At 34.0% G+C, this 22,241-nt stretch overlaps 1 protein-coding gene across 1 annotated transcript; it reads left to right on the top strand.

Moving 5' to 3' along the window:
* The first annotated feature begins 12,292 nt into the window (after positions 1–12,292).
* LOC120192190 (formin-like protein 18) lies at positions 12,293–20,283 on the top strand. The gene is given in 21 exon segments (XM_039195018.1): positions 12,293–12,472; positions 13,098–13,798; positions 13,964–14,188; positions 14,274–15,388; positions 15,390–15,563; positions 15,643–15,772; positions 16,063–16,134; positions 16,428–16,526; positions 16,680–16,721; positions 16,809–16,889; positions 16,977–17,027; positions 17,130–17,214; positions 17,563–17,623; positions 17,625–17,655; positions 18,015–18,086; positions 18,175–18,291; positions 18,951–19,019; positions 19,112–19,178; positions 19,645–19,670; positions 19,672–19,993; positions 20,073–20,283. Coding segments are annotated over 20 exon segments (3,387 nt in total). The 5' UTR covers positions 12,293–12,399; the 3' UTR covers positions 19,768–19,993; positions 20,073–20,283.
* Positions 20,284–22,241: the final 1,958 nt, after the last annotated feature.

Raw genomic sequence — 22,241 nt, forward strand, 5'->3', positions numbered from 1 at the left:
TAAGTTTTTTATTTTAATAAAATTTCAAAATTATATAAATGTTACATGTGTCACTTAACGGAATATTTTAACGATCGTTACAATTGAGATACTTAAAATTGTAACGTTTAAAATGTTAGACACCTGAATTAACAAAAAAATTAAACACCTAAATAAAAAAATGATATAATCTATATATATATTCTTTAGTACTAAGCCTTTTTTATTTTTATAAGGGTGTTTTCATAAAGGATAATGTTGCCACACTCGACGAGCATATATGAGCACAGTTAATGATAAACATTATTAAATTAATTTATAAAATGTTAAATTAGAAAGTACTAAACATATAATTATAAATTAGTTAAAAAACTAAATGTAATTTAATTAAAATATAGTATATATAAAATATTAGTTTTTAGGGTAAACTATATCATTGATCACCCAACTATATACCCCTTTGTCAATTGGATTACCTAACTATTTAAATCTTGTCAATCAAGCCACCTGACATTAAATATTAACAAAGGAGATAATGTGATAGTTAATAAAATTTGTATAATTACACATTTAGTCCTTATTGCTTACACTTTCTATTAATTTGATCCTAACTTTTATTTAATTCAATAAATTTGACCTTCAATCCGATGGTGACATATGTCACTATGTGATTGGATTTTTTTTAATTTTTTATTTAATAAATTTTTCCTCCAATCAAATGGTGCCACATGTCACCAATTGAATGAATGGAAAATAAATTAAATCAATAACTATAATTGGTGGGGTTTGAACCTAGGACACAAGCTGAAAAACTAAGTGCCCTAACCACTAAACTAGACCATTAAATTTATTTATGATACATAACATAATCTATATAATTTATGATATAGTTAATGGTAACAAATGAACTCATAAGTACTCAAACATAAAATAATTGAATAGTATGAAAATATAAAATATATATAAACAAATATTATAATTGATTAATAAATGAATATGTTTTATTTATATTTTAAATCACATTTAATGTAAAAATTTAAATAAAAGTGAATTTAATATGTTATAATTGAAATGTTTCATTTTACATATTTTAAATTAATAAATTGTCTTCATTATTCTAATTTTATTGAATTGAAATGTATCATATCTTATATTTTAAAATATTATAACATCGATCGGATTCTAATCTTATTTAACAACTCTATATTAAAATAAACTAATTCAATAAAATCGAGTTTCCCTAAAGTTTTCTTCAAATATATAATGAATAAATAATAAAATATAAAATTCTTATTCTAATCGAGATATAAACAAGTCAATGCATAAGTTAAAATGCTTACTACGATAAGTCCTCAACTATCAGGAAAATTCTAACTCAATGAAGCTCTTCGTTATATTTCAATTATAATATATTAAATTTTTTATTTTTTTCATTAAAATGATTTAAAATATGTTGAGTTAATCGATTTACGGAATCGGCCAAGAGGGGGGTGAATTGGCAATTAAAAATTTCGTGGAAGCTTTTGCAGAAAATTTAAAGTAATTGCACAGCGATTTACAGTGGTTCGACTTTCTCAAACAAAGTCTATGTCCACTACCTTAGCTATCCACACTAAGGATTTTCCAACAAATTCACTAATTTGTTCTTTCTTTTGAGGCCAAAGAGATAACCTTACAAAATCCCTCAAGAGTATACCCCAACTCTTGAGAACACTCTTTTTCCCAAATAGAAGATTACAAATTTGCAAACTTACAAGAAAACCTCATAAGGTAAGATGTTTGCACAATTCTAGAACAAAGAAAAGAACACTCAAGGATAAATACAATTGAGTACAAAAGCGTTCTTGAAAGCAAATGAATATTGGATGAAAAATAGGCTTGAAATACTCAAACTTGAGGTTTGATGCTTTCTCTTTGATTCTCTCTTGATTCTAGTTGATTGATGTTTCTTGTTCTTGATCAAAGGCTCCAGAACTTGTTTAAATACCCCTTGAATCAATTCTGAACGTTGGTGATAATTAGTGGGGATAATAGAGCCGTTTAAGTGTGAAAACAATTAATTTTTCTAGGTGGAGCGTCTCATGCATCGATGCATGATCAAGTATGCATCGGTGCATACGTGTAAAATTCAAATATTTTGACCGTTGGAACACTTGATGCATCAGTGCACCAAGTATGCATCGATGCATGAAATGCATTCGATGTTTGAAAAATAGCCTGATGCATCGATGCATGTCTTGTGCATCGATGCATCAAATGCATTCGATGTTTTGAAAATATTCAGAGTGCATCGATGCATGGAGAGTGCATCGGTGCATGGAATGCATTCGATGTTCAATTAATTCATCGATGCATCGGTGCATGCCTTTGAATAATTGATTTAAGGCTTGTTTTTTGTTCAAAATACTTTGTGAAAATTGTTTCAAAAATAGTTTAAGTACAAATCACAATTTTACACATTTAGTAAGGATTAAAATTGATCTTGAAAAACTTGGAGTAATAATTTGATATTCGGTTAATTGAATCGAATTTGTAAAATCATTTGTGAAATCTTAAAATTCATTTAACTTAATTTGTTATATCGAAATATCAAAAATGTTTTCAACAATCTCCCCCCTTTTTGATATAACAAAACATTTGAATAATTTTAAGATTTGTTTAAGAAATTATTTTTGAAATTGATTTTGAAAAACTTACTCCCCCTTACTATAGCACATCTTAAATTTTCTCCCCCTTTTTGTTAAATCAAAAAGACTCTATATAAACGTTTTAAACAAGAATTTAAAAAAAAATTAGCCAATTGATTTATTAACAATAAGCTGCTAAGATCACAATCAAAAGAGAGATTAGTCATTAGTTTTCATAAACAATATTCATAATAAAATGTGAAATTGCATAATTGGTCATATATCTAATGATGCAAAATGAATAAAATTCAAACCAAATATATTAAAAATTAAGTTCAAATATTCAAGCATCCAAACATCCAAACAAACATAAACATTCAAATCAAAAAGTTTAACAATCCAAGTTCTTAAAGTTTAAAACCAAATATCATCAAATAACGTTTAATCATCCATAGCGGAATCGGGAGGAGGAGGAGGATAATGAGCTCTAACTTCAAGAGTAAGAGCATCCATACGATCACGCATCTCCCTCTGAAACTCAGTAATCGTAGACTCCATGGAAGCAAAACGCAGATCAAACGACTCTAGAAAAGATTGGAAATAAGGTGGCGTTTGATCATCTTACCGAGCTGGTACTTCCTCGTCAATATCTCTCATAAGCCTTTGAAGCTCTGTATCATTATCTGCGTCAGGAGCTGGAGGAGGAGGAGGAGCACAAGAAGAACTAGGAGCAGCTCGTGAAGAACTAGCTCCCGGGGTTTGCTTACCGGGTCGAAAAGACCATAGTCCGGTGGTCTCATCCAATTTCCAATCCGATTTCTTTAAGGATGTGATATTGATTGGGTTTTGGAGCGGAATAGGATTGTCAAGGGAGACATCTAGGTCGAGTTTGATAAACAAATTGCTTAGTAGACAACCATAAGGTAGGGTTTCTACATGCTTTGAGGGAATGATGTTTATGATATCGACAAGCACGCTAAAGACAATATGTGGAAAATTGATTTTCTTTTTGTTCTTTATACAGTGCATCCACCATAAGTCTGTAGTACGTAGTGTGGAGTACCGACCTGCGGATGGTCTAAACCACCAAGAGATCATTAAGTGAAGAAATCGATCGTGGTGAGACCTAAAGGTACTGACACTAACATTAGGAAGATATGGATATTCCACATCTTCCTTCTCATTAAATAAACCCTCGTCATCTAAACCAAAATAAGATGCGATGGATTCAGAAGTAATAGTGATATATTGTCCTAAAAGATATGATCTAATCGCTATAGTACCGCACTGAGTTGTGTTCTGAATACAAACCGCATTGGAATAAAAGATGCGGACAAGTTGGTGAAAGACGATGGGTTGAAGAGAAAATAGTTTATCAAACTTCCATCGGCGAAGAATTGGGAGGTATTCAAATTCAAGTTTTATCATAGCTTGTAGAGAAGGAATACGCTCTTCCCTAATACGATAGGATTGGAAGGAGTTCATGTACCTAGAGTACAATTCATCCCTACAGTTTTCAGGCATGTTAAAACAAGTACTAATGAGGGATGAAGGAATATTGGATGGATTTTGAGGTCTAGGAGCGGGAGGACGGTTTTGGTGAGACCGACTCGAGGATGATCTAGGGCGTTTGGGATTAGACATGGTTAGGGAAATCGGGAAAAAAATATCACCTGCAATTTAAAAACACATGTATGCACAAAATTCAATCCCAAAACTCAAATGAGTCCTCAATAATTCAAGGTTCTCTAACATAATCCTAATGGGCAAAGGTTTGAAAACTATTTAAAATTAATATCATAATGCGCATAGTTTTCATGAAAACAACACAATTGAATCAATAATTTTTTGATTTTTTTTTTAATTCGAAATTTTCAAAAAAATTTGAAAAATTATGCGTTTTTGATGAAATTCGTTGTAGAAACTAGTTTAGAATCATCATATAGCCAATGCCCGATAATTATTTCAAACTAGAACTAATCTAAACTAGTCCTAAGTTCAAAAATTTAATGAAATAGAGTTTTTGTGAAAATACCTTGAAAAATTCGGATTGAGGGGAATGAGGAGATGTTTTGCGAGATTTAATGAGTGTAGCAGGTTTGTAGGATGAAAAACTTGAAGAATCCGATGTTTTCCCAAAGATTTTGAGCAAAAATAGAGATTTGAGGTGAGAGTGGGACGAACGGCCGTGAGTTTATGTTTTAGGTTTTGAGAAAAATGAAGAAGATGAAGATTTTAAACCTAAAACCCGACGGATGCATCGGTGCATGGTCTTATGCATCGATGCATATTCAAGGATGCATCGATGCATTGTTAAATGCATCGGTGCATGAAGTACAAAAATGTCAAAAATCCGTTTTAAACACTTAAAATGCTAAATAATTTGGCTCTAATGGTAATGGCAACTCATATATCAAAAATTAATTATGTTCAATCAATCAAATTAATCTTCAAACTTTATTTGAACATAAAATTAATTTTTATTAAGAATCATAAACTCCCCCTAACTAATAGCAAGAATACAATCAAAAAATTATTATTATAAGCATTTTCAGTATTTATTAAAAGTGCTAAATTATTTTAAACACTAAGTGAAGATAGGTCAGTTAAACCTAATTCTCTTCTAAGTGTCCAAAATCTTTCTTTATCTAAGGGTTTTGTAAAAATATCCGCTAATTGGTGCAAAGTATCAACAAATTCTAGAACTACATCTTCCTTAGTGACATGGTCCCTAATGAAGTGATGTCTTATTTCAATATGCTTAGTTCTAGAGTGTTGGATGGGATTTTTAGTGAGACAAATAGCACTAGTATTGTCACACTTGATAGGAATGGTACCTACTTCAATTCCATAATCAAAAAGTTGTTGTTTCATCCATAAAACTTGTGCACAACAACTACCGGCTGAAATGTATTCCGCTTCAGTGGTAGATAATGCAACACAATTTTGTTTCTTTGAAAACCAAGAAATCAACATATTTCCAAGGAATTGACAAGTACCGGAGGTGCTTTTCCTATCTAATTTTCATCCTCCATAATCCGCATCAGAAAAGGCATGCAAGCTAAAGCTAGAGTCTCTAGGATACCAAAGTCCTAAACTATGAGTGTCCTTAAGGTATCTAAAGATTCTCTTAACAGCTAGTAAATGTGATTCCTTAGGACATGATTGAAATCTAGCACATAAGCAAACACTAAACATAATGTCCGGTCTACTTGCAGTTAGATAAAGCAAAGAGCCAATCATTGACCTATATAATTTAACATCTACACATTTACCTCCTTCATCTAAGTCAAGCTTTGTTGAAGAGCTCATTGGAGTGTTATGAGGTTTCCCATTTTCCATTCCAAACTTCTTGAGCATATCTTTGACGTACTTAGCTTGATTAATGAAGATGCCATCTTTTCTTTGCTTGATTTGGAGTCCCAAGAAAAATGAGAGCTCCCCCATCATGCTCATCTCAAACTCACTTTGCATTAGCTTAGAAAATTCTTGGCAAAGAACATCATTAGTAGAGCCAAATATTATATCATCAACATAAATTTGAACTACTAATAAATCTTTACCTTTATGTTTTAAAAACAATGTAGTGTCAACCTTTCCTTTTGAAAAACCTTTTTCAATTAAAAAATTTGACAATCTTTTATACCAAGCTCTAGGAGCTTGTTTTAAACCATAAAGAGCTTTTGTCAATTTAAGAACGTGATCTGGAAATTTGAATCTTCAAACCTGGAAGTTGTTCCACATACACTTCTTCTTTTATAAAACCATTTAAAAATGCACTTTTAACATCCATTTGATATAATTTAAATTCATGAAAACATGCAAATGCTAATAACATTCTAATTGCTTCCATCCTAGCTACGGGAGCGTATGTTTCATCATAGTCTATGCCCTCTTCTTGAGTATAGCCTTGAGCAACAAGTCTAGCCTTGTTCCTCACTATATTACCACTTTCATCAAGTTTATTTCTAAAAACCCATCTAGTACCTACAGTAGATTTATTACTAGGCCTTTCAACTAATGTCCATACTTTACTTCTCTCAAATTGATTTAATTCTTCTTGCATAGCCATAATCCAATGTTCATCTTTTAATGCTTCTTTGATGTTCTTAGGCTCTATGCATGAAATAAATGCAACATAATTACAGATATTTCTAAGAGAAGATCGAGTAGTTACCCCTTTTGATGGATCACCTATAATTTCACCATCCTTGACATAGTTGTACTCTCTTGGAAAAGATACTTCCCTTTCTTCAATGGTTGGATTCTCGAGGGGATCATGAGTTTCCTCATCTTTGTTTCTTCCTTTGATGATGATTCTCCAACGTCATGTCTAACGTCATTTGCTTGTGCAATACCTACATCATCATTAACAGAAGAATCCTTCCTTGGAAGGGGATTATCATCGAAAACAACATGTATAGACTCTTCTACAACTAAAGTTCTTTTATTAAATACACGATAAGCTTTAGAATTTAAGGAATAACCCAGAAAAATTCCTTCATCACTTTTAGCATCAAATTTGCCAAGATTTTCTTTACCGTTATTTAAAACAAAACATTTACATCCAAAAGGATGAAAATAGATAATGTTAGGCTTTTTATTTTTGAGAATTTCATATGGAGTTTTCTTTAAAATTGGCCTAATCATTACTCGATTTACAACATAACAAGCGGTATTTGTGGCTTCCGCCCAAAAATATTTTGACAAATTATTTTCACAAAGCATGGTTCTAGCCATTTCTTCTAAAGTTCGATTTTTCCTCTCAACAACTCCATTTTGTTGAGGGGTTCTAGGTGCTGAAAAATTATGGCTAATACCATTAGAATTACAAAACTCAATAAATCCAAGATTTTCAAATTCAGTTCCATGATCACTTCTAACACTAGTGATAGAGTAACCTTTTTCATTTTGGATTATTTTTGAAAATGTGATGAAATTTTCTAATGCTTCATCTTTAGTACTTAAGAATAGAACCCAAGTGTATCTAGAATAGTCATCTACCAAGACAAATGCATATTGTTTTCCTCCCAAGCTAGTAGTTCTAGTTGGCCCAAAAAGATCTAAATGGATCAATTGTAATACTCTACTAGTTGATACATCATTAATAGATTTAAAAGAAACTCGTTTTTGTTTTCCTTTAGCACAAGCATCACAGATTTTATCATTATCAAATTTAAGCTTAGGCAACCCTCTTACTAAGTCTCCTTGAATTAACCGTTGCAAAACACTCATACTAGCATGACCTAGTCTCCTATGCCATAACCAACTATCATGCTCATCCTTAGCAACTAGGCATAAATTAGTCATATCAATAGAATCTAAATGCACCATGTAAATGTTTCCTATTCTATGACCAACAAGCATAATCCGATTAGATGCAATGTCAATGACTTTACAACCATTAATTTCAAATAAGACATTGAATCCTTTATCGCATAATGACTAATACTCACTAGATTATGCTTTAATCCATTCACATATAAAACATTCTTAATTTGTATGGAAGAGGTATTACCTATTGTACCAATACCTTCAATGTGACCTTTTGAATTGTCTCCAAAAGTCACTTCTCCTCCATTTTTGGCGTTAAGCTCAATGAACCGGCTTTTGTCTCCTGTCATATGTCTTGAGCATCCACTATCAAGATACCATGAATTTGAATTTGTTTCCCGTGCCTTGTAGCAATGCTCCTTTCCCTACAAACATAGATTAATTTTTGATTTTTGGTACCCAAATTCTTTTGGGTCCATATTCATTAGTTTCCAAAATCCTAGTCCCCTTAGGTATCCATTTGTGTAGGATATTTTTATCTTTAGTAGTAATGAGTTATTTAGGAACCCACATACTTCTAATGATTTTTCCATTAGAGGTTCTTTGGGGACCTATATGATTGTAGTTTCTAAAACTTTTTCTAACAAAGTTGGATTTTGAATTTCCACCTTTTTCAAAATGTTTTGTTCCAACTTTATCAAAAGAAGTTTTAAGATCATCAATTTTCTTTTGATGATCATCATTGATCTTTGAAAGTAAATTTTGCAAATCTAAATTTTTCTTTTCAAACTCTTCTAGTTTGATTTGCAAATCTTTGATTTTACTTTCAAGATCGTTGTTGGTTTTGGATATGAGTTTGTTTTCATTTTTCAATTTTGAAACATCATTTTTATATTTTAAAAACAATTTCTCATAATCCGAAGCCAACCCATTGTACTCCTCAAATAACTCATCATAAGATAAATCATCAAAATCGGATGAGTTAGAGGTTACCTTAGAATCTTCCCCGAATGCCATCAAGCACAAGTTTGCTACTTCTTGTTCCTCTTCATCGGAACCTTCTTCATCGCTCCATGTAGCCACATGAGCCTTGTGCTTATTCTTTGATTGACCTTTTCTTTTCAATTATGGGCAATCATATTTGACATGCCCTGGTTTTTTGCATTCATAGCAAATGATCGGGTCCTTCTCTTTTGGTTCATTTTTGAGGCCTTCGTTTCGTTTGAATTTTCTTCCTTGGTAAGGTCTCATCATTTTTCTGAACCGTTTGGCAAACAATGCCATTTCCTCGTCATCATCATCATTATTAGAATCACTCTCATCTTTTGTGGATTTGAGAGCAACTCTAATATTTTTCTTCTTCTCCTTTTCCTTTGGTGTCTCTTCAACTTTATCAAGGTCCACCTCATCTTCGAGCATCATCTCATGAGTGAGGAGTGAACCGATAAGTTCTTCAAGAGTTAAGGACGATAGGTCCTTAGACTCGATGATTGTCGTCTTCTTTGATTGCCATGATTTTGGGAGGGAGTAGACTAACTTCCTCACAAGCTTTTCATTTGAGATGATCTCTCCATATGATTTGAGACCATTGACAATCGTTGAAAATCTATCCGTCATAGCTTTGATGTCTTCATTTGGTTTCATCTTGAAATTTTCATAGCTATGCGTTATAATACTAATTTTTGATTTATTTACCTCATATGTACCTTCATGTGTGACTTGAAGCTTGTCCCATATTTCTTTGGCGGTTGTACACGATGAAACTCTTCCGTATTCATCTGGTCCAAGAGCACAAAAAATAATATGGATGGCTTTGGAGTTGAGCTGGAACATTCTTGTCTCTCCTTCACTCCACAACCTTGGATGAGTGATAGGCTTGATGTATCCTTCTTCTACGGCATTCCATGCTCCCATGTCACTTGCTTGAATGAAGTACATCATTATATTCTTCCAATAGGCGTAATTAGCTCCATTGAAGAAAGGAGGCTTGTTGACGGGCATCGAATCAAGACCAGAGTCGTAATTTGAAGTGGAGGCCACTGATGACTTGGTAATCGATGTAACTCTTCCCGAATGACTCAAGAGGCGATTAAACCTTCAAATGAGTGAGGCTCTGATACCAATTGTTGAGTTAATCGATCTACGGAATCGGCCAAGAGGGGGGTGAATTGGCAATTAAAAATTTCGTGGAAGCTTTTGCAGAAAATTTAAAGTAATTGCACATCGATTTACAGTGGTTCGACTTTCTCAAACAAAGTCTATGTCCACTACCTTAGCTATCCACACTAAGGATTTTCCAACAAATTCACTAATTTGTTCTTTCTTTTGAGGCCAAAGAGATAACCTTACAAAATCCCTCAAGAGTATACCCCAACTCTTGAGAACACTCTTTTTCCCAAAGAGAAGATTACAAATTTGCAAACTTACAAGAAAACCTCACAAGGTAAGATGTTTGCACAATTCTAGAACAAAGAAAAGAACACTCAAGGATAAATACAATTGAGTACAAAAGTGTTCTTGAAAGCAAATGAATATTGGATGAAAAATAGGCTTGAAATACTCAAACTTGAGGTTTGATGCTTTCTCTTTGATTCTCTCTTGATTCTAGTTGATTGATGTTTCTTGTTCTTGATCAAAGGCTCCATAACTTGTTTAAATACCCCTTGAATCAATTCTGAACGTTGGTGATAATTAGTGGGGATAATAGAGCCGTTTAAGTGTGAAAACAATTAATTTTTCTAGGTGGAGCGTCTCATGCATCGATCCATGATCAAGTATGCATCGGTGCATATGTGTAAAATTCAAATATTTTGACCGTTGGAACACTTGATGCATCGGTGCACCAAGTGTGCATCGATGCATGAAATGCATTCGATGTTTGAAAAATAGCCTAACGCATCGATGCATGTCTTGTGCATCGATGCATCAAATGCATTCGATGTTTTGAAAATATTCAGAGTGCATCGATGCATGGAGAGTGCATCGGTGCATGGAATGCATTCGATGTTCAATTAATTCATCGATGCATCGATGCATGTACTGATGCATCGGTGCATGCCTTTGAATAATTGATTTAAGGCTTGTTTTTGGTTCAAAATACTTTGTGAAAATTGTTTCAAAAATAGTTTAAGTACAAATCACAATTTTACACATTTAGTAAGGATTAAAATTGATCTTGAAAAACTTGGAGTAATAATTTGATATTCGGTTAATTGAATCGAATTTGTAAAATCATTTGTGAAATCTTAAAATTCATTTAACTTAATTTGTTATATCGAAATATCAAAAATGTTTTCAACAAAATATAAACAAAATACATTCACATGTTGATCAGTTATAATATTCGTGTATATATATCATATTATTGTATTATTCAATTATTTCATGTTGGATTTCTTATTAGGTCATTTTCCTTTTTTAATTGGCATTGACTATATATATTATGTCGTGATAGATTTGTCATTTGAATGGTGCAGCCCAGTGGTTGGAGCGTTTGCTTTCTCTCCTCATGTCTTGAGTTAAATCCCACAAACATCGATTATTGATTAAATTTATTTTATATTCATTCAATTGGTGACACGTGACACCATTTGATTGGATGGAAAGTTTATTAAATTAAATAAAAATATTAAGAAAAATATTCAAACACATAGTGACACATGTCATCATCTGATTGAGGATTATATTTATTAAATTAAATAAAAGTTAGGACCAAATTAATAAGATATGTACATAACGAGGACTAAATGGATAATTATACAAATTTTATTACCCGCCACTTCATCTCCTCCGTTAATATTTAACGACAAGTAGCTTGATTGACAATATTTAAATAGTTAAGTATCCGATTGTAAAATTAAAAAATTGGTGGTTTTAATAAAAAAGATAAATAATTAGGAGTCAATGATATAATTTATCCTAAAAACTAATATTTTATAAATATTATATTTCAATTAAATTAAATTTAAATTTTAAATTAACTTGTAATTATATGTTTAATATTTTATATTTTAACATTTTATAAATTAATTTAATAATACTCATCGTTGTATAATTTTTCTTTCATAAATGCCCTCTACCAATGAACATTGTCTTATTAGATTATTACAATACATAAATATATTCTATCATAGAGGAAGAAAAAAAAACGAAAGAGAAGGAAACGAGAAAAGGAAACAAGGACCAGTCGTTATCATCATCCATTGACGCTCACAAAAAGGACCCAACACAGAGACAGAGACATAGACAAAGTTTATATCTTTGTCTCTTTTTTGTTTAATTTAATATTATTATTCATCCGCTTCATTAGTAACAAACAAACCTCATCCCAAATCCCTTTCAATGTCGTTACAGAATATTCTCCTTTTCCCACCCTTTCTCCCCCAAACTAACTCTTTTATATCTTAATTCCTCTGCCATGTGCCATTGCAATCATGTCCGCCCATCTTCCTCTTCTTTCATGTATATCAGCTCGATGTGGGTATTTTTTCTTCTGGGTTGATTCCATCTTGGAACAACAATGGCATTGTTTAAGAAGCTATTTAATAAAAAACCGCTTGATGGGCTCGTGGAAATCTCTGAAAGAGTTTACGGTAGGGTTTTCTTTTACCCCTTTCTAATTTAATTTGCTTCTTCGTATGTTAAACGGTTATGAGATTACGAAATGTAATTACACGTTTATTAGATATATACACCCCATGTGTCCGTGGGAAATGCTATTACATTGGAGTTTTTCTTCCAAGTGTTTTCATACTGAAATTGTCATAAAATAATTTATTTTCAACGTAAATTATGTGATTTGAGGCTGCAATGGTATAACACTGGATTTTATCAAAACTAAGATCAAATGCATGATGCATAGAATGAATAGTTCGATGGGGCCTGTAATCTTTGAATTAGTGTTTCTTCAATGTGAACTATCTTCATCAATCAACATAATGTAACTATGCTGCAAGTTAGTTTTATATGCAGAAAGAAGCTGATGGTTTAGGATGCAGATTATCTTATTATTTGTTTAAAGGTTGTCATTTATGTCCCTGATTTCAATATGATGTAGTTTTCCTGTTAGAGCAGTTTCTACTTACTGCCGTGGGAGAAATGTTCGAGTAAACAACTTAATCTCTGTTGTGTGGTATTTTATTATTTGCTTATCAATCACATGAGAGTATTATCCTATGACTCATTAAATAACGGAAGCTTTGTTGTATACATTTTTAGTTTTTAGTTGCTGCTTTTCATCGGACATTAAGGAAGACAATGATTTTAAAAACCACATTGAAGGCATGTTGGGTAAACTCCGTGGTCACTTTCCTGATGTCTCGTTCATGGCCTTTAACTTCCGAGAAGGAGAGCACCAAAGTCGGATTGCCAGCATATTGTCCAAGTATAATATGACTGTAATGGACTATCCTCGTCAATATGAAGGTTGCCCAATACTCACCATTGAGGTGATCCGTCATTTCTTGAAATCTAGTGAAAACTGGTTCTCACTTGGGCAACACAACTTGATCTTAATGCATTGTGAACGAGGTGGGTGGCCAGTTTTGGCATTTTTGCTTGCTGCTCTCATGTTATACCGAAAGCAATCCAATAACGAGCAGAAAACATTAGAATTGATCTATAAGCGAGCACCTCGTGAGCTTTTGCAGTTGACATCTCCCTTGAATCCACTACCCTCTCAATTAAGGTATCTTCAGTATGTCTCTAGGAGCGTTACGGGCTCACAATGGCCTCAATCAGATAGACCACTTACATTAGACTGTGTTATTCTAAGATGTGTTCCTAATATGGATGGCGAGGGGGGCTGCCGTCCAATATTTAGGATATATGGACAGGATCCTTTGATGGCTGCTGACAGGACCCCCAAAGTTCTCTTCTCTACACCAAAGAAGAGTAAACTTGTTCGGTATTATAGGCAGGTGAGTTGATTCTCTTTTATCTAAGAAAAAACATTTTTCATCATTATTTTGGAAGTAAACTACTTATTCCCTGTAACCTTCCACAATGAGACATCTTTTGCTGTCAACATCAGAGCTGAAGTGACTCTCCTCTTTACATATTTAAATCTCCACTTATTCTTTCAGGTGGATAACGAACTAGTTAAAATTGACATACGTTGCCATGTTGTGGGTGATGTTGTTCTTGAATGTATTAGTTTAGATAATAGTGATCGGCAGCGGGAATTAATGATGTTCAGGGTCGTGTTCAATACAGCCTTTTTAAAATCATATATTTTGATGCTTAACCGTGAAGAAATTGACACCTTATGGAATTCTAAGGACCGATTTCCAAAGGATTTTAGAGCAGAGGTATACATTCATCTTCCTCAGTCCTCGGTATTTTGTTGTGTGCTGTTTGGTTTTTGAATAGTTATTAACTTATGTCTGGGTGAAGGTTGTTTTCTCAGATATGGATATTCGAAATTCTGCCTTTTCAACTGGTTCTTCGGGTGTTGAGGAGAAAGGTGGTCTTCCCATGGAAGCTTTTGCTAAAGTTCAAGAGATCTTTAGCAATGGTGATTGGCCATCTCCTTCAACAGATGTAGCAAATACACTTCAGCATATGCCATCAGGAATCCAAGAAAAAATGGAGAAATCAAAATCACAGTTATTAGATCACAGCATCTCATGCACTGGTTCAGAGAAAGCATCTACATCGGATGAAAATGCATCTCGAAAGAAGTTTGTATCACAGGAAATCCAGGTTGCTCCCCAAAAGTCTGCACAGTCCTATCTCAGATCACCTTCTGATCCAATTAAGGGAAAAACTGAATTACAACTTCAAGCTGCTCCACAAGGAGCGGAACATTGTGAGACATCTACTGAACCATCCGAAGAAGCCAATGCAACTAGAAGGAAGGTCGAAATTCGGGATTCTCAAGTTGCCCTACAACATTCTGCACAATACAAACCAACCATGGATGCAAATTCAGTTAGAAAGAAAACTGAAACCCAAGAAGAAAACATTCGACCACTAACTTCTTCATCTGTTTCGTCTCTTCCTTTATCAGATACACAAAAACTTATGCAGCATTCTATTGGGATTACTTCACCGAACCCTCGTGGTACACAACCTACCAGTAAAGCTCCCTTGTCTTCTCTTTCAGTAGAATCTTCTGCCATTGAAAAATCTGCTTCAACCCCATCTTCTGCTTGTCATACCTCTTCTCTTCCTCCTACTGGAGCAAAGAAATCATCCCAATCTAGCCGACCCCCTGCCCATCCCCCGCCTTCCTCTTCGAGTGCATCTTCAGATCCCACAGTCAAAAACTTATCCCCGTCCTCCGGTCCCCCTCCCCCTCCTCCACCCCTTCCCAATGTTGCTTCCTCAAATTCTTCACCACAACTTCGGACATCAGGACCTCCTCCACCACCTCCACCTCCCCTAACTAGTCAATCCTCAGTGCCACTGCCACCTCCTGGTCCAGGTCCACCCGTGCCACCTCCTCCAGTTCCTATGGGATTATCTAGAGCAAACTCAGTAAGCAATGGCAATATACTTCAATTCCAGGACACCTCCTGGCGCTCCTTTGATGAGGGGTCGTTCAATAGCACGTTTAGGTTCTAATAAAAACCAGGCTCCAATAAAAAAATCCAACTTAAAGCCTTATCATTGGATGAAGTTAACGAGGGTCCAACAAGGAAGCTTATGGGCCGAGGCACAAAGACCCGAGGAAGCTGCCAAGTATGCATTTGTCACTAAATTGCTTTTATTCATATAATTTCATAGATATGTACTATGACTTTTCTTTTTTCTGTACTAGGGCTCCAGAATTTGACATGTCAGAACTTGAGAGTCTTTTCTCTGCAATTTCACCAACTGCAAATAGCAGGAACAAGCCTGGGAAATCAAACAGTAATGCCTCAGGCCGTAAACCTGATAAAGTCCAGCTGGTAATTAGCACCCCCCTTTTTTTTTTGAACAGGTTGAAGGCTTGAAGCTCATTGTTAGTTCTCTTGATTGCCTGACTTAAGGATCTTAATTCTGTTTTGTGCCAAACTGGGGCTGAAAGGATTTTTCCCCCTTTAAACCTGTTAACTGTTCCATACTTGGTTCTTGATGGTGATTTTCCATAGTGTTATGTTTCTTGGTTGGTGTTTCTCTTTATTCTTGTTAAACTCTTATTCATCTTGGAGCTTTTATCTGAGTATGCTATCTCACAAGAAATTCATTTATATTGCAGATTGAGCTTAGACGGGCATATAATTGTGAAATCATGCTCACAAAAGTTAAAATCCCTTTGCCTGAATTGACAGTAAGATAACTATGGCATTTCTCTTAAAATAAATGCTACTTGATGAGTAGTTTAGATTTTCAGTTATAGTTCGATGTACAAAAGACAGGTACCATGGTTATTCACAATTAACAAATGACAGCATTTAGTTCATAGGTTGATGTATGCTAGGGTTAGATAATTTTGTTTCTCTCTAGGCACTTGATTACCAAATTGAACTTATATAACAGCCAATGTGTCATGTTCAATTTGTTGCCCTGAAATATTCTTCATTTGATGTTTTACGTTTTTACTTCTCTGTCACTATGTTGCAGAGTGCAATCCTTGCCTTAGATGATACAGCATTAGATCCTGATCAGATTGAGAACCTTATTAAGTTTTGTCCTACAAAAGAAGAGATCGAATTACTCAAGGTATTGATATATGTGATTATATATTCTCTATCTGTGCTCTTGAAGTAATAGTTTCAGATTGTAAGACTTTTAGATGCGCATAACGAGTAGATGGTATCATGTACATTATGCAAATAATCACGTTTGGGGTGATGATTATATTTTTATTTTCAGGGTTATACAGGAGACAGGGAAAACTTGGGAAAATGCGAACAGGTCAGCAGAGTATCTTTGTGTTGTACACTTTTCTTTAACAATTTAGTTTGCATATAATCTGATTACTTGCTCAGTATTTGGTGACAGTTTTTCCTAGAATTGATGACGGTGCCACGAGTAGAGTCTAAGCTAAGAGTTTTCTTATTCAAAATACAATTTTATTCCCAGGTATGAGGAGAACCTGTGCGCTCAGATTGGTATGAGATGCTTTCTACTGTTGTTGTCACCTAATTGGTACTTATTGCACCTTTACAGGTCTCTGATCTTAGAAATAGTTTGGATATTGTAAACTCTGCTGTTGGAGAGGCAAGTTAAGCTTTTTTGGACATAAATTAGCTTTTCCAATTGAAGGTGTTATTCTCCTGAAGAATTTAGTCATTTAAACCATTTCACCGATGCATTCACCAGGTGAGGAATTCGGTCAAATTGAAAAGGATAATGCAAACTATTCTTTCTCTGGGAAATGCTTTGAACCAAGGAACTGCTAGGGTGAGTGATTTAACTGAGGAGGTATATTTTATTAATAGATGAAGAACTATCTTATTGTAGTCATCTTTTTGTATCTCATTCTGTTTAGATAAATTTTTTAATGGGAAACAAGGTCAGTCTTTTCACTGCTGATTTGCTTTCTGTTATTCTTCTTGAATGAGTTATGTATTTTCGCTGTTTCCTTATTGTTAATTGAGTCTCTTAAATATTTAACACAGTCCTGTAATCCTGTATTTTTTATCCTTAACTGCTAAGAATAGAAATCAAGTCCGAGATGTCATATCTGTACAATTTTTTCAAGAAGCATCAATTTACTCCAAACGTTTCAGTAATTTATGGTTCAACCCCACAGGTTCTGCCGTTGGTTTTCGGTTGGATAGTCTCCTTAAACTCACAGATACACGAGCTCGGAATAAAAATGACTCTCATGCATTATCTTTGTAAGGTAGAAGATCATCTACCTTAATTTCCTTGATTGTGATCTTTCCTGTTAAATTTGTTTGAATAACTTGAATATTCTTGTACTTCTACATTTATGTTTCAAGATGGAATGCCTCTGTCTTACTGTATACCAAGTAAAATGCTTGAATGTGTGCAGACATTCACTGCATCCTTTTGCAATTTTGTTGAAGACTAATTTTAAAATTTAAAGGTTACTAATATCATGAAAATTCTTGCAGAAAATACATGGTATGTTGGGTTGTTTTACTTTTGCAATCATAACTTATTGCCATTGCAAACTGTATCTTATTCTTTGTGAGAACGTCAATTTATACTTTACTCTTTATGGCCTCTAATTTTTAGGTCCTGAGCCAAAAGTTGCCAGAATTAATAGATTTTCCAAAAGACCTTGTGACTTTGGAAGCTGCAACAAAGGTAAGATTTTTATGGCCTTTTCAGGTCATACTTAAATTTCTTAACCTTTTCCATATGATGTTAAGCAAAATTATTGATTACCATGCAGGTACAATTGAAATATTTGGCAGACGAGACACAAGCCATTAGCAAAGGGTTGGAGAAGGTTGTCCAAGAACTAGCTGCCTCAGAAAAGGATGGTCCCGTCTCTGAAACATTTTGCAAGGTATTTCCTATATATTAAATAGCTATTTTGCATATCAGGCTCTGCACATTCACATGTTGCTTGGATTTTCTTCTTATATTTAATGCAGTGCCTGTTAGGGACACCACAACCTTGGCTTTCCTAGTCTCCCCCCCTTCCCTTCCCTTAACTAAAATAACAACATTGCATAATCTTTAGAGGAACAAGATGGTGCATTAAAGTTTTCAATCAGGATCTTTAGTAATTAGTAGGTCAGTGTTGGCCTTTGCAGAAGCTAAATGGGATGTTTAAGTCAACATTGGTTTAAAGAAACTTGATTAGAGCTGTTGTGATCTGAGACTTTGGTCAAAATCTCTTGAGATTTAATCTCATCCAATAGTCTTTATCATTCATCATTGGGTTTTGATAAAAATGAACTGCTTTGAACAGCCTTCCAAACTATTTTTTTGCCAAATATTCATTCGCTGTGACAGCACTTCTTCAGCCTTCAAAATGTTCAAGTGCTAATCAAGAGTACCATGACCATTGAGCTACTATACAACTGTATCACTTGTCTTATGAATAATATTTCGTTTGGATCAGTACTCACTTTCAAATAACTTGTGCTCTCTCTAATTCTCATTTTTCTTTTTCTTCATATTTCTCTAACAGTAAATGCTTTTATTTATATATATCTTCAGACTGTAAGGGAGTTCCTTAGTTTTGCTGAAGGGGAAGTGAAGTCTTTGACTGCGCTTCATACTTATGTGGTATGTATTACGTTAAGGAGGTTTTATTCTTACATATTCGATGTGCCAGAAAGAAAACAAATTCATAAGCATTTCTAAATTGATGCCTTCAGGGTAAAAATGCAGATGCATTGGCTCATTATTTTGGAGAAGATCCTGCACGTTGCCCATTTGAGCAAGGTCGTGGTTTAGTTTTAACAAGTCTAATTAATGCTTAACCCTGCATCATTTTAGGACCCAAAAGTTTATCAAGTGTTTCATTTTCACTTCGTTACTTTTTGTAACCGAAATATAATGGTTTTCTTTTATTGTAGTAGTACTTCTACTTATCCTCAAAAGCAATACTTTGAGTGATGCTGTCCTAAATGATGGTGGTGCCCCCCTCTTGATCTATAACCAAGTGTTGTTTTCGCATCAGTATGCTACTGTTTTAAGTCACTTTGGATGCCTACAGTAAAGTTGATCTAGTTTAGATATCATAGCTAGCATTTGTGCTAATATGTTCCCATCTTAAGTAATTTGTGCTTTCTAAAAACTATTAGCCAACATGCACCCGTATGAATCTCAGCTGTAGAGCAGTTTTATGTCTCGAGTGTATTTTATTCAGATTTATCACTGTCTCTTTTGTCTGCAACTTTTTCTATAGTCATGGCTACTTTGCTCAGCTTTTTCGAGGATGTTTGTCAAAGCACATGAGGAAAACTGCAAGCAACTTGAATTGGATATGAAGAAAGCAAAGGAGGCAGAAAATGAGAAGCCAAAAAACTAGTACTTCCATGAAGGAGTCTGAAGCTCTCAACACTTGATACAAGGTCCAATCAAGAGCGCCGCTATTCAATGATGGATTCTACCAATTAACCTGACATTCTGATTCTAACATGTAAAAACATGTTATGTTTTGCTCAGTGGAGGGAAAATCCTTGTAAAAGAACGTGTAGTCTAAGATGAGACCGCAAGAATGAGTTGTAAATTAAAATACATGCAGGTGGTGAATGGTGAGTCCGAAAACCTTTTCAAATTGTAATCTATTTTAACTGCATTAATTCTTTAACATGTTTTCTGATATTGGAGCAGAGCCGATGGATGAAGTTCATATTAGGTCCTCTCGAGCTACTTGTGCGGTGCCCAAAAAGCTTTGTTGTAAAATATAGGAACACAACTTTATATAATAGTTTTACTTTTGTTCTCCTTTTCAGTATATATATAAACATTGTGTAAAATTTTAGTTAAAAGGAATGTAAGTGAATATTTCTTTTTTAAGAATTGGGTGTAGATTATCATCGATATAAGATAATAGCATCTTCTCTTGTACGAAGGTGGGTCTCAAGTGCAGATATGGAGCTACCAACCTACGAAAAGCCAACTCATTTCTGGATTAGTATCCTAGTTTTAATGGTGATAATATATAACTTGGTATATAATCTCTCGACTGTCATGGACCGGACTGACCAGCTGGCGCGATACTGCTTTAGGGTGGTTGAGAGTACCTTACCGGTCGGTCAGGTTGTGCCACTGACTATTAAATCACTCATGTTAGCAGTATAAAAAATTGAACTTCACAACTTGAAATGAGGCTTTCTCGATTCATTTCAGCACAGGCCAGAGTCAGGGAAGTTGGAATCTTTTCAAGTTCATGAGATTGCTGGTGTCCAGCATTGCGGGAAACTGCGGCGGCTAAAGGCATAGGGAAGTTGGAATCTTTTGTCAATGATGCAACATAGTCTTTGATTCTTGTGGTCGTCCACGCTGCTGCTTGTGTCGTAATCTTTCATAACATTCCAAGGTAATTCCGAGTAATGGGCGGTCGAAAAGGGTTATCCAGAACTGGATAAGGAAAGCTAGTTGCCGAAGAAGACATGATTGACCTGCTGTAGAATAATAAAATCATGGTTGTGCTGTCCTTGGTATGTTGCCATGACAATGATCATAGCCATAGGTATTTAATAAAGTTTATGTGGTAGCAATGGGAATTGATAACGTAATGGGTATGACATCATGCGACTGAAGTAAGCACTTAGGTCTTATTTAATTATTTGAATGCATCACTTTTTTTTTGGCACCAACTTTGCTGGTAATGAGGTCCAACGTGTTAGTGGACATATGTAGACAAATTCGTGGACTTCGAACTTTCCAATCTTTGTTAATTTTCTCTTTCCTTTTCAGATTTTCCGAGAAAATTTAAAAGAAAACGAGTGATGACCGATTACCTCAGTCATTTATAATTCTACAGTCGTAATACCTTGCAGGTCAACCGGTAACATCATCTAGAAACATATCAATGAATGAGAGACAAAAGCAAAAGGCAAGTTGTACATCATAAATGTAGGTTTGTTTTTCCTTTCTCAAATCAAAAACCTGCACTTTGCTTGAAATCAAAAGGCGTGTAGCACCATTATTTTTTAATACCTGATGAGTTGAAAAATATCCTTTTCTTTTTGGCACCATCAACTGTACGTTTACCATTTTCACACACGATTTTTGGTCCTGAAAAAGTAATGTATTTACCAGTTTATTACTTATCTATGGTCTAAACTACAACTAGAGATCTAACATTTCGTTGAATGATATCTCATTAATGCTTATCGCTTTCATTATCATCTCCAACCTCATTTACTTTTTTGATAAAATATTTATTTAATCAGAGTATATTCTACTGTATTTATAATGTAATTGAGAACTCAAAATAAAATTAATAAATTAAGATAAGTGCTTAATTTCTATATGATATAGACTAGGTAATATATATTAAATAACATATAATCTTAAATGAATAGGATAATTTTTCTTGAATAATTTGAAGTGATTATAAGAAAATATATGTTCAGAATTTGATTTTTATCTTTTAAATTACTTAATAAGTTCAAGAATAAGATAAAATTTAAATCTGATATATATTTTAAAGGGATATAATTTTCTCCTCAATATCTTGAACCGACAAACCCGACCTGAATAGGTCTAATTTTTCTTCCTTATATGAGGGGTAATGTACTAATGTCTTTTAAAGCATGCCCCATGGCCTTATGGGAGTCTCTATTTTTGCCCTATCGGGTAAAAATAAGTATATATAGACAAGAAATTATCAGCTGGCAGCTAGCAAAGTTTTAATATAAAGAAATTGGTTTAAAGTGTGGAACAAGTTCCTATACTATATGTAAAAGTTCATTTCAGTCCCCATACTTCAAAAATGACATTTTAGTCTTTGTATGTTGATTTGTTCATGAGCAGCTTATGATTTCTGTGCAA

This window comes from Hibiscus syriacus, unplaced genomic scaffold (genome assembly GCF_006381635.1).
Source record: "Hibiscus syriacus cultivar Baekdansim isolate YM2019G1 unplaced genomic scaffold, ASM638163v2 tig00116972_pilon, whole genome shotgun sequence".
NCBI lineage: Eukaryota > Viridiplantae > Streptophyta > Magnoliopsida > Malvales > Malvaceae > Hibiscus > Hibiscus syriacus.